Source organism: Scardinius erythrophthalmus, assembly GCF_964197995.2.
Source record: "Scardinius erythrophthalmus genome assembly, chromosome: 3".
In the NCBI taxonomy this organism is placed as follows: domain Eukaryota; kingdom Metazoa; phylum Chordata; class Actinopteri; order Cypriniformes; family Leuciscidae; genus Scardinius; species Scardinius erythrophthalmus.
The window spans coordinates 26,098,677-26,111,573 of NC_138223.1; the positions used below are offsets into that span (position 1 = coordinate 26,098,677).

The 12,897-nt window shown below is 41.9% G+C and overlaps 1 protein-coding gene across 4 annotated transcripts in view; it reads left to right on the forward strand.

Moving 5' to 3' along the window:
* Nucleotides 1-12,897, forward strand: part of sts (steroid sulfatase (microsomal), isozyme S) — a 64,247-nt gene that overhangs the window by 8,154 nt on the left and 43,196 nt on the right. For all 4 annotated transcript variants that reach the window (XM_081362540.1, XM_081362539.1, XM_081362541.1 and 1 more), the window contains 3 exons: nucleotides 264-417; nucleotides 754-875; nucleotides 2,216-2,338. In XM_081362540.1, the coding sequence (XP_081218666.1) occupies nucleotides 272-417; nucleotides 754-875; nucleotides 2,216-2,338 (391 nt within the window). In that variant the 5' untranslated portion in view covers nucleotides 264-271. The remainder of the gene's footprint in view (nucleotides 1-263; nucleotides 418-753; nucleotides 876-2,215; nucleotides 2,339-12,897) is intronic.

Below are 12,897 nucleotides of genomic sequence, written 5' to 3' on the forward strand. Positions count from 1 at the left end.
AAAGTATAAAGTAAAATATAAATATTAGACTTGAACATAAAAAATAAAATAAAAAACTTGTAGAACTCAAATATGGATTTGTTTGAAAAAATGTCAAATGCCTTGTCAACTAACTGAAACAAAATATACAATAGCCTACCTCTTTTGCCTAAACTAGACCCCATATCTAATATGTAGTTTTTATTTAGTTTAAAGATGTTGAAGGACACAAAATGTTCTTTGTTCATCTGTTTTCTGTTTTTGTTGACTTCTTTTTCTTTCAGGGTGTATAATGAAATCTCTTCTATGGATCCTGTGCACTCTTGGCCTGCTTCTCTGTACTGATGCAGACAGTGGTACAAAACCTAATTTTGTCTTTATGATGGTCGACGATTTGGGAATTGGAGACCTTGGATGCTACGGAAACACAACCCTCAGGTTTATTCATACAATTCAGTTTGTTACTTTTTTGTTCTATGGGAAATCCACACTAGCTTGCTGCCTATAGACATGTTATCTGAATATCTCTTACCTTTTAGCCGTTATGTACTCTGCATATGAAGTAGTAGGCCTATACATTAATGCCATCAGTGTCAAGTTCCCACAGAATAAAAAGTTGATCATGCAAGCGAAGTAGATTTGACATGCATGGGATTTTCCTTTTGATGGGTTCATATATGTTTCAAAGATGAAGAAAGTTTTGATCCTAGATGAATAGTCATCTCTCTAATAAGCATAATGAGACTGTTGTATTGTGGTTGTCCTGGCCTGCAGGACGCCTAACATTGACAGACTGGCCCTGGAAGGGGTGAAACTGACCCAACACATAGCTGCTGCGCCGCTCTGCACTCCCAGCAGGGCAGCTTTCCTCACAGGCAGATACCCTATCCGATCAGGTCAGTCCTGGAGTAACTGCTGAACTAAGCAATATGTGCTGTTTTTAAAGCATTGTTGAGATTGTGTTTAAAAACACTTCTGTATGTGAGAGATTTCTGCTTAAGAGCAGGACAATATTATTATTTGTCCTGTTTATCAGGAATATCTCATATACATAAGTGTTTTTAACAGTACAGTAAGTTGCAATAATAATAACTGTTATCACTGCTGAATTGTCAAAATGTCTAATTGTGTAACATTTGCTAACATTTTTATTTAAAACCGCGATTTCTTGATTTAAAAATAATACAATTGTGGCAAAACATTCAATTCAAATGAATAAAAAGCCCTAATGACACTTTATTAAACAACAACTACAGCTCTCGTTCTGTCCGTTATACGTCATTACGTACTGTTTCTACTTCATTGCACATGCGCAAAACATTACAATTTCGGTTTTCAATTCAATTAAGTGTTTACATCTGTCCTGTCGAACTTAGAAAAGGTTTAAATCACCCATTACAATCCAAATCGGATTTGTTTCATTCCGATTGACCGTGGTTACATGTGACTTTTTTCATTCTGACTGAGCTACTAGTCTGATTACAGTTGGATCATCAGGGTCCATGTAAATGCAGCTACTGTTAGTGTACTTATAGTGTTCATGTTGCATTGCAAAACACCTTTGATGCTATTGAGGTTGGATACGGATTAAGTTAAGACAGGTTTAGTGGCATGGGTAGGTGTAAGGGAATAATCAACAGTGTGATTATTGATGTTACAGAAGTACAGTGTAAAAACATGTGCAACATGCACACAATAGGAGCACTGTATCAAATCATTAATTTAAATGTTAGTACATAGTAGTTAAAAGACACTTAATATTAAAGGTATAGCGGAGGATTTTCTTTTCCCGGGTGGAACATCAAGACTATTGGTCCTCCTAAGTGTCAATCATTCTGGTGATATGTTTACGTAAGGCCGTCGTACGTGCTCGTGCACACGATTCACACGATGGCGTGCGCTCAAAACACAGGTTGGGCTTCCCACTGATGCCTCAGTCGCGAAGTTTCTACTTGACAGGTAAAGTTTGGCATGCTATTTGGAGAAATACATTTAAAATCACTGCTAGTAAAAGTTAATGTAAGCTATGATTTGCTCGTGCATGCTCTCTCGTGCACACGTTTAATAGGCGTCCCCTCTCGGGAACAGGTAGAGGTAGAGAGTGTGCGCATGTGAATTTTTTCAAAAAGTGGAGAGGGAGGTTCTTTTCTAAAATTCGGGAAAATCCTCCGCTATACCTTTAAGTTTTTCAGTTCATGTGCACATTATTATTTTTTCTCTTTTTTTGATGGCATAGGTATGGCAGCAAAAGGCCGAATGGGAGTTTTTCTCTTTACTGCATCGTCAGGAGGCCTTCCACAAGAGGAAATCACCTTTGCCAAGGCTGTCAAAGGGCAAGGCTATTCCACTGCTGTAATTGGTATGTTACTTTCATAACCCTGGTTATCTGGTAACAGAGTCCCGTACAGTATATCACTGTGGGAAATGCCTCAGACGTGATCAATGACACGGTGACTGACCGACAGGTCACGACTCAGCAATGGCACTGAGGCCCCACCTCCTGTCCCTGCCGTCACCTACCATTGCGCAATCCTTAGCATATCTTTTCTTTGTTCTGACTGCAGCTAAGGAAGTGTTGAGAGTAGGGGTGGTATTCCAAAATCAATTCCTGATTTTTTTCAGGAAAATCACGATTCACGATTTTATCACAATTCTTTTTTATGTTGGTTTTACTATTTTGTGACTGAGCATTACAGCCAAACTAATGTCCATATTTTAAAAACAAAGCCTTAGGTAACAAAATATAAAATAAAAAAGAATGGCAGACAGGGGCGAAGATAAAAATTGTCATTATTTTCTTTGTTATTAAATATTAAGATCAAAGATACACATACACAACTTAATATACAAATTAAATAAACAGTGCTTTATGTTTTCAGCTACAGTAGGTGTATTTAACAGTAGCATTGAAGAAAGTAATTAAATGAACAAATATGAAAATAAAACAAAACATAGACTTCATTGCAGAGCATGTGAGCGGAGTGGAGCGGTGAGAATCTCCGCTCATCGCTCACGGAACTGTTCACCCCTCCGCTCCCCCGCTCAAAGCTACATCGGGCCGCTCCGCTCATTATCGCTCAGCGCTCAACGAGGTTTGCTTCGCGCTCCACTCAAATCGCCCCCCGCTCGCTCCGAAAAAGGAAAAAAATCTACATGTATATCACTTTTAGCTTACCTCCTTAAGAACTGAGTAACAACAACATTTTTCAAATATAAATGTTTTATTTCAAATTACACAAAAAGTCCTGTAAAATTAAACGAATAAATGGGCCTAATAATATAAATAAAAATGATATAAACAAAAATATACATATACTTTTTTTAAAAGTAAATTAACTATAAGGCGAGAATTTTGATACGTGAACTTTTGCAACGCGCACGATTAAAATTTAAATTGGCTTTCATACACACAAACTGCTGTAAAATTAAACGAATAAATGGACCTAATAATATAAATATTATTACGGACGACAAATTCGGCTAAATAAAATGAACCATTAGGTCTACTTGAATGAAAAAACGAATTTATTTGAATATTACGCTATATTTAATTTACACTTTGTGAAGTTACCGTATTCAATTTGCTAACCTTTTGTTGCGTGTTCGCGTATTGTCACGTTCATATTTTGTGCTTCCTTGTCATCCGTTCATCATCTTTGCTTTATTTTTCGTGAAGCATTATTTTGTTGCGCTTCTGCTACGATAAATAGACATCCACTCTTTCATTGCGCGTGTATCGGAGGCCAGCTAGTGAGAGTTGTGCAGGCTGATGTCTACTAGAGAATGCAGTGTTTACTGTTTAGCGTCCTTGTTAGTGCACCCGCCTCACATTTCAGCGATCGCGGTTCGAGACCATCTTGCAAATTGCCCCCCCAAAAAAAAGATATCACTGGACTTAATGACTACAGACCTGTCACTCCCACATCTTTGGTCATGAAGTCATTTGAAAGACTGGTGCTGGCCTACCTGAAGAACATCACACAGTTTGCCTATAGAGAAAACATGTCTGTGGATAATGCAGTCAACATGGGACTGCACTACACCCTGAACACTTCTCGACAGACCTGGGACTTACGCAAGGATCTTGTGGATTTCAGTTCGGCCTTCAATACGATCATGCCTGATCTTCTCACAGCTGAACTGACCAAGCATTACATACCAACCCCAATCTGTCAGTGGATCACCAGCTTCCTAACAGACAGGCAGCAACTATTGATACTGGGGAAACTCACATCCAGGACTCTCACTATCAGCACCGGTGCTGCTCAGGGTTGCGTACTCTCCCCACTGCTCTTCTCCTTGTACACAAACGACTACACTGCAAAAGACCCCTCTGTCAAGCTCCTGAAATTTGCAGATGACACAACAGTCATCGGCCTTATCCAAAATGGTGACTAATCTGGTTACAGACTGGAGGTTGAACAGCTGGCTGTCTGATGCAGTCATAACAACCTTGAGCTGAACACTCTCAAAACAGTGGAGATGATAGTGGATTTCAGGAAAAAAAAAACAGCTCCACTCACCATCATGAACAGCACTGAGGCAACAGTGGAGTCATTCAGGTTCCTGTGCACTACGATCTCTCAGGACCTGAAATGGGACACTCACATAGACTCCATAGTGAAAAAGGCCCAGCAGAGTTTACTACCTTATACCTTAGGTATACTTCCTTCGTCAGCAGAGGAAGTTCAACTTGCCACAGGAGCTGCTAAAAAAGTTCTACTCCGCTGTCATTGAGTCTGTCCTGTGCTCATCTATAACTGTCTGGTTTGGTTCAGCTACCAATTCAGACATCAGGAGACTACAGCGTACAGTCAGGACGGCTGAGAAGATTATTGGTTCCCCCTGCCCAACCTCCAAGATCTTTACACACTTTGGACCCCACACACCCAGCCCACCGTTTCTTTGAACTGGCAATAAAGCTCTCTCTGGTTCTGATGTTGAAAACAATTTGGGAACTGCGATTCACTTTTGTAGTTTGTGTTTTGCCCTGTGTATCAAAATCAGTGATACACCATGATATACCACTGGATCAAAAGCCAGCAGCAGCTAAAGACTCATCTCAGGGACAAATGTGGGTTCACAAGCAAGTGGGGTACAGTGACAGAGCATGCAGCTCGCTGACTCACTTTGCAGGAAACAGTGCAAGCTGTAAAGCTGTCTTTGGGAAAAGTAGATGCTTTTCATCTTTTGTGGGAAATCAATGTTTGGTTCAAAAGGGGATTGAGAGAGTGTGTTTCACAGTTAGATCCCAGGATGGTTTTAGTGGTTTTTAAATTATGTGCATCCTTCATAAAATGACATATCCGTATCTCTCGCACACTTGAGTCACCAGTTGATTACTGTCACACATAATGAATGGGAATGTGCATTCCTCCACTTAACTGCCAAACTGTGCAGCTGTGGCAAGTGGGTGTCCCCCTGCTGATTTATGCATGCCTCCGCTGTGGTGTTGTCTGATCTGACCAGAATACAGTGATTTCAGTGAACCAGAAACAAGAAGAAATAGAGCTTCAAGCAGCGATGACTCCCTATTTTCTTGTGCGTATTACGTTGCTTCCTGATATCATGGTTTGCGCAAACACATATATATAACCTTAATTTGTATAGGCCTAAATAAAACAGTTAGGTACGGTTGTATGTATTAAATAAATTCAGATTGGATTGTGTTGGTAATAGGTACTTATCTAACGCTAAAAGAAGTTTTGTGCCTCTAAAAAGTGCTTTCGACCTCCTTTTTGATCTGAATGGTGTGTGTAAAACACTACAGACTTGACGTCCCACTGCCTAGAACACAACTGAATGCTTTTTCAAGCGCTTCCATACTTGGAAAAAAATACTTTTAAATAGGAAATGACGGAATATTTACGTACATATTTACAGTGGGTCTATTCGCACAGGATTAGTATTAAATGAGGGCATTTTTCCAGACCTTTTTACTGAAGGTAAAAGTCAGCGTAATCTTTACTGACATTGTCCGTAATATTACTGAGATGGCACATTCGGACGGGACTAAAATCACTGAGAAGCTGTGGTAATTATTACTTTACCCCACCTCTTCACGTTAAACTAGTCCCGTCCGAATAGGGCTTATGTCAAAGTCATTTGAATACATTGACTGCAGTCAGCTGATGCCACTATGACCGTGAACCACATCCATGAGATCATTTAAATTTAAATAAACTGCTTGTGACAGGATGTCATAGGTCAGTTTCAGGTGATTATAAATGTGTCATTTGCATCTCAAAATTTTGTACTCCCAGGAGGATTTATGTTAAGGTATATTTATATATATATATTTTATTAACCTAATACGTAAACTAATTATATAAAATTATATTGTCAGGGCACTACAAATTAACTGGTTATATGCCTTTTTTTGTTATTAAAATTGATATTAAAATATAGGGCCTAAGACATTTCTTATCCTGAAATGCAAGCAACTGCAGACAGCAATGAAAGGGTTAAACTCTAAACCAGCAAGAGTGTAAAATCAATCTCTCTCTCTCTCTCTCTCTCTCTCTCTCTCTCTCTCTCTCTCTCTAGTAACCTAATTATTAAACTAATTATATAAAACTATAAGTGAACTATAAATGACCTGGTTCTATGCCATTTTGTCATTCAAAAAAGAGAAAGAAACTAATAGATTTATTATCCTGTAATGCAGGCAAAACTACACAGCAATGAAAGGGATAAACTCTAAACCATCAAGAGTGTAAAATAGACTTGAATTAGCGAAACGGTAAGTTTATCTGTTCCAAGAATAGCGATTTGATTATCGCGCTAGTGAGATATGTCATGTAGCTTGTTAAATAGCAACTATTTTGGTTCTTTTGCTGTTGTAGGCTGTAAGGACCTTTGAAATAACTGAAATCATTTGGAGAAGTGATATGGACATATAATACTGGAACTACTTTAGCCATGCGTTTCCCTGAAAATAATTGCCCACCTTAGAATGTTTGTCAACCAATCATATTCAAGCATTCAACAGTCCCCTAGTAAAATTCAAGATAATTCTTTTTTCTCCATTGAAATTATGGGGGTCGTAAGCTCTTCACTGTTCTGCCCTTAAACTCAGGCTCTCAGCAAACGAGTGCTCGTTTATTGACTTTCCTCAGTGAAACTTGCCCTCACTAGATTCCAGTTCTTATGAATGCAGACTAAAGAACCTATCAACTGACAGGTGAGGTGAGGATGGGCACACAAATACTGTGTAGCTGTCCAGTGCAGAAACTCTGTAATTTGCAATAACCCCTAGAGATTAAAAACCCATGTCGAGACCGTTAGGCCCAACAGACAATGGCACATCCTGAAGGAATGTACTTGTCCCTTTCCTGTTCTGAGACAGAGTGCAGAGAAGCAGATTGTCTAAATAAGCAGACACTCTGAAATCGACATTTCTCAAAGCCGCCTGTAACACCCAAGGGGCGAGAGAGAGGCCAAAAGGTATTGTTTGATATTTGTGAGTCTGTTGTCTCTGGCAAACCTGGGAAATGTAATGTTTGCAGGTAAATGTCTGTGTGAAAAAATTTGAACAAGTTGGTGAGATGAATACTTTGCAGGTGTGTCAGAATAGATGCAAGTTCATGAATCAATCTGTTGCACTTTGAGAGCAAAATTAATAGTTTAATTTAATTTAACTCCTTTTCGATGACCATATTGAACGAGTAAAAAAATAAAAATAAAATGAAAAATATTGACTTGTGCCTGGACTTCATTTAGTTGTGATAATGTCTCAGTCCAACTTATATTCACAATGGTGTTTTTAGGAAGCCAAACAATTTGAATAATAATAATTTTTAAATGTACTTTTATTTTTCAATTATTTAAAAAACTTTAACGGACCGCTACAGTCTACGCATTTATTGCGAGTAATATATGATATATTATGAACATTATTTATAGTGGCTTCTCCTTCTGCATCTTTTTCTTAGTGATATTTATTGCCCTTTTTATCAGGAAGAGATGATTTTGTTCTCTTCGACTGACTGGATGGAAATGGTGCTTTATTCGCAAATGCTTTATGCGATATTACAATTTTGCAAATATGTTAAATTCGCAACTTAGGATGGAAACATACTGTAGCTACTGATGTAACGGCAAAAGTCTCATCAACTCTGCTGAGAACAATGCGGTCGCTCATGACTTTGCCGTTTTCCACAGTGAGATATTGGCTACGCTCACACTGCCAGTTCCCTTTCGAAAGCTACAATCGATGCTGCGCTGCTCAGCGCATTGGGAACATATTTTATCGTGACCAGCTGTGAATATTGTGTATAACACGTCAATGAAATTGACCCGGAGGTAATATAGCCTCGGTCGGTGACGTCATCGGCGCGCCCCCGCGACACGAGGCTATAAGTAGATGAGCCACAGGTGCATCGTCAGGTCTTTTGTCTTCAGACCATTACTGTGCATGTGTGAACGTCAAAACTCTCTCTCTACCTTTTATCTGCTACAGATCTTTGCAAGGAGTTAGTTTATTCAGGCAGTGTGCAGAAAATTTCTCATTTCTCAAGCCTTTTTCTCTCTCGTACATCAAAGAGTTTAAAAAAAGAGGAGAAATGAGCCAACAAAACATTAGTGTTGTGTTCTTCCATGTTCCCATCCCATGTCAGAACTGGATACACACACTTACTGCTTTGTTTGTTTGGGGAAAGAACATGCTGCCCTTGCATTTGAGCATGGTGATTGCGAGCACTGTGGAATGTTCACAGTTAAAGTGCTTCGCGTTCGCGTTGCTTATTTCAAAGGGGGTAGCGCCCATAATGATTGTGGGGCTCGCGTGCGATCTGGCTGAGAAGCGAGAGACGGTGCTTCCCTATCGCTCGCTCTCTCTCCAGATCGCGATGTCTTTTGCCTGACTACCGAAGCGTGCCTCGGCGCTTCTTCGGCTCGGGCAGAGAACATTAAGAGTTTAACATTAAACATTAAGTGTTTGCCGCCTCCGAGCGTTTCTCCCGTGATGATAAAAGGAGATCGCTCGTGGCGATCGCTCGTGCAGTGGCCAGATTGATCTGATCACAACAAAAAGAGTCCCATAAAACAGTCTATAAATAAATAAAGATTGTAAATATTTATGTCTTGTGTCCTCGACATCGAGCCATTCTACTATCGCGGGTGCGAGGGCGCGCGATTATATGATATTGCCTCAGTTTGGAGAGACGCTCGCGGGCTATCTCTCCCCTGGGATCACATTATCAGATGCATTTTCAGCGGTTAGGCTGGTACTGCGTTGTACACCATGTCCGTGTTAAAGGCATACCAGGTTGATCTTATCAAAGATTTAAACACAGCCTATCATCCAGACCGTGTTTGCTTGTCTGATTGGGATGTGTTTATTGCTGAGTAACTGAGATATTTATATTTATATATACAATATTTATATAATATAATTATATATATTTATGTATGTATTATATAATATTGTCTGGCTGTTCTCTGGCCACATTTAATTCTGAGGAATTAAAGCTGCCTCCGAACACATCTCTCGTTATGTTAAAACTTTTGAGAGGTTCTCGAGGTGGTGACTTGTGTGATGGTCGGATTACAGCTAGACTGCCCTCCTTGAGGATCTCCATGACGTTAACTCGGTCATGGGAAAACCTTATTCTTCGTGCATCTTTGTGCCCTTGACGTATTAAGACTATCATGGGTGCAGGGGGTGTGTGGTTATACGATGATGGGCCAGTCTGAAGAGACATTTTCTTCTCTTCTTTTTGCTCATCATCATTTTAGGAGGGTTCAAAAGCAGAGTGTAACGAGTTGCGCTCCCCCTCGTGAAAACTGGGGACCGGCTCGTTGTACTCAGCAGCTGCATAATAGACCTAAGACAAAATCCTGAGGGTTGTTTTGTCCCAGGTCTGTGGGGGTGTGCCCCTACGGGACGAGACATGTAAATCAAACAGCTCCTACCTGACACCCTCACGAAACTACTGTACTTCCTCGCCACCTCTGGTGATTCGGGGAGCAGCGGTTTCCAGCGAAATGTTAGATGTTCTGTTGCTTTTCTGCTGTCATCCAGGACACAGAACATCTAATATCCCCTCAAAAGGAAGTGTTAAGTTGATACCACTCTCAGAGAGTCTGGCAGCGTGGAAACTTCTGCCAGGTTTTTCTACTTGGGTATTAAGTACAGTACAAATAGGATAGAATCCAATTTATTAATCGTCCTCCGCGTTTCAACGGCGTGGTATTCACTTCCGTGAGACCGGAACTGGCGCATGTACTGTCACAAGAGCTACAATCTCTGCTGAGCAAAGAGGCCATAGAACATGTTCCTCTTCCAGAGAGAGAGTCAGGCTATTACAGCAGATACTTCCTGGTCCCCAAGAAGGATGTGGGGTTGCGTCCAATCTTCGATCTTTGAGGCTTAAACCGTACAGTTAAAGCACTCAAGTTCAAGATGTTAACTGTAAAACGATTGTGTCGTAAATTCAACATCACGTTTGGTTCGTCATGATCGATCTGAGGGACGTATATTTTCATATAGAATATTGCCACAACACAGGAGGTTCCCAAGTTTGCTTTTGGGGGCAAAGCTTACCAATTTTGGGTCCTTACATTTGACTTGGCCATGTTATCTCTAGAGGGCTGAGGTCAACGCCAAGGGCGTTCTCTCTCCCACCCTGAGGGTAACATGTTTGGGGTTAAATGAGACTCTGTCACCATCGGGCATAATTGTCTCCCGCTTGTGTCAGGACCAATTTTAACACCCTAAGCAACATCTAGCTAGGTCAGGACATTACATAGGTCTCATGGCAGCTGCGTCCACAATGATTCCTCTGGGCCTTTTGCGCATGAGACCATGTCAGTTGTGGCTCATAATAGGGGATTTCAATCCCCAAGGGCAAATAAAGGCAAGAAACACTCGCTGAGTGCTTCGTGTCCTTTCTAAAATCCATGTTTATGGTGAGTCACGCGCTGAACGCTTCGTGCACTTTCTAAAATCCATGTTTATGGTAAGGGTTACGCGCTGCGGCTTCGTTCCCTTTCTATGTGGTTCAGACCCTGGTTCCTTGCTTTGGGTCCCACTTTAGGTGTGTCTTGCTGTCGCAGAAGGCTAACGGCAGACGCCTCCCTGATGGGCTGGGGAGCGGTCTTAAGTGGTCGTCCAGCTCAAGGGGAATGGGAGGGTCATCAGCTCAATTGGCACATCAACTGCCTCAAGATGATGACTGTATTTCTGGCCCTGAAATACTTTCTCCCTCAGTTGAGAGACCGTCATGTCCTAGTGCAGCACAGCGCAGTCTCTTACATAAATTACCAGGGAGGTTTGTGCTCACGCAATCTGATCAGAATAGCGAGGCAGATCTTTCTCTGGGCCCAGGAAAAGTTCCTGTCACTCAGGGCAGTTTACATTTCAGGGCACCTGAATGTGGGAGCGGATTTACTGTTCAGACAGAAACTACCGATAGGGGAATGGAAACTCCACCCAGAAGTAGTCAAACAGATTTGGACCAGATTTTACGAAGTGGTGTTGGACCTCTTCGCCTCTTATCAGAAAGCGCAATGTCCCCTCTCCTTCTCTCTGAATCACCCAGCCCCTGGGTCTGGATGCGATGGCGCACACATGGCCCAGAATGTGCCTGTATGCGTTTCCTCCAGTTTCTCTGCTCCCAGGAGTTCTAGCCAGAGTTTGGTTCTCCGAGATAATATCTCTCCTCAACGGCTCGCTATGGACGATTCCGGAGAGGAGGGACTTTCTGTTTCAGACGGAGGCCGCGATATTCCATCCCAGGCCCAACCTCTGGAACCTTCATGTTTGGCCCCTGACGGGTACCAACTGAGGGACACTGGGCTTTCGCCTGGCGTTATTGAGACCATTCTAAGTGCTAGGGATTCCTCCACTAGAAAGAGTTATGCCAACAAATGGAGTGTCTTTGAAAGGTGTTGTACATAATGCAGATCCGGTCAACTGCCAGATTGCTTCAGTTCTGGATTTTCTGCAGGGAAAATTAACAACAGGCACATGCCCCGCCACTCTCAAGGTTTATTTGGCCGCTCTTTTGGCTTGCCATGCCTTGGTTTACGGGGTGCCACTCGGGAGACATCCTCTGCTCGCTTGTTTCATTCGTGGGGCCAGACGACTGAGGCCTCCCGTAAAAACCAATATCCCATCATGGGACATAGCAGTAGTCCTAGAAGGGTCTGGTTGAGACACCTTTTGAAACTCTAGAATCAGCATCTGAAAACTTCTGACTCTAAAGATGTTTTTTTTTTTTTTTTTCTTATGGCAATAACTTCTTTGAAAGAATTGGGGATATGCAGGCTCTGTCGATTTTGCCACCCTGCTTAGACTTTGCCCCAGGAATGGTGAAAGTGATTTTGCATCCTCATCCTGATTACCTGTCTAAGGTGCCTTTTTCGGCTATACATCCTGTCACGCTTGAGGCCTTCTGCTCTCCGCCGTTCACGACGCCGGAACAGGAGAGATCTCATAGACTATGTCCAGTCCGTGATCTTCAGGCCTACGTCCACCGCACTAGCTAGTAGCGTAAGTCAGAGCGACTTTTCGTCTGTTATGGGGGCCGCAACTGATACTGCCGCCACTAAGTGGACCATGTCACATTGGGTCAGGGATGCTATTGCTCTTGTCTATGAGGCGCGCGGTCAAGCTTCGCCAATGGCTTTAAGGGCTCACTCCACCAGAGGGGTCGCCTCCTCTGCTGCCTTGGCAAGAGGTGCCCCTTGCAGTTTATTTGTGATGCGGCAGGCTGGTCCTCTCCGCACACATTCATAAGATTTTATAGTTTGGATGTTCATGCCACTCCGGGCTCTCATGTCCTTGAGTCGACATCGCAAGCTAATGTCTAGACCTTCTAACGTTCTTGTGAAACACACCTGCACAACCGGTAGGAGTCCAGACATGTTCAAGCACGGCGGCGTGGGTATTCTCGTTCCCAATGCGCTGAGCAG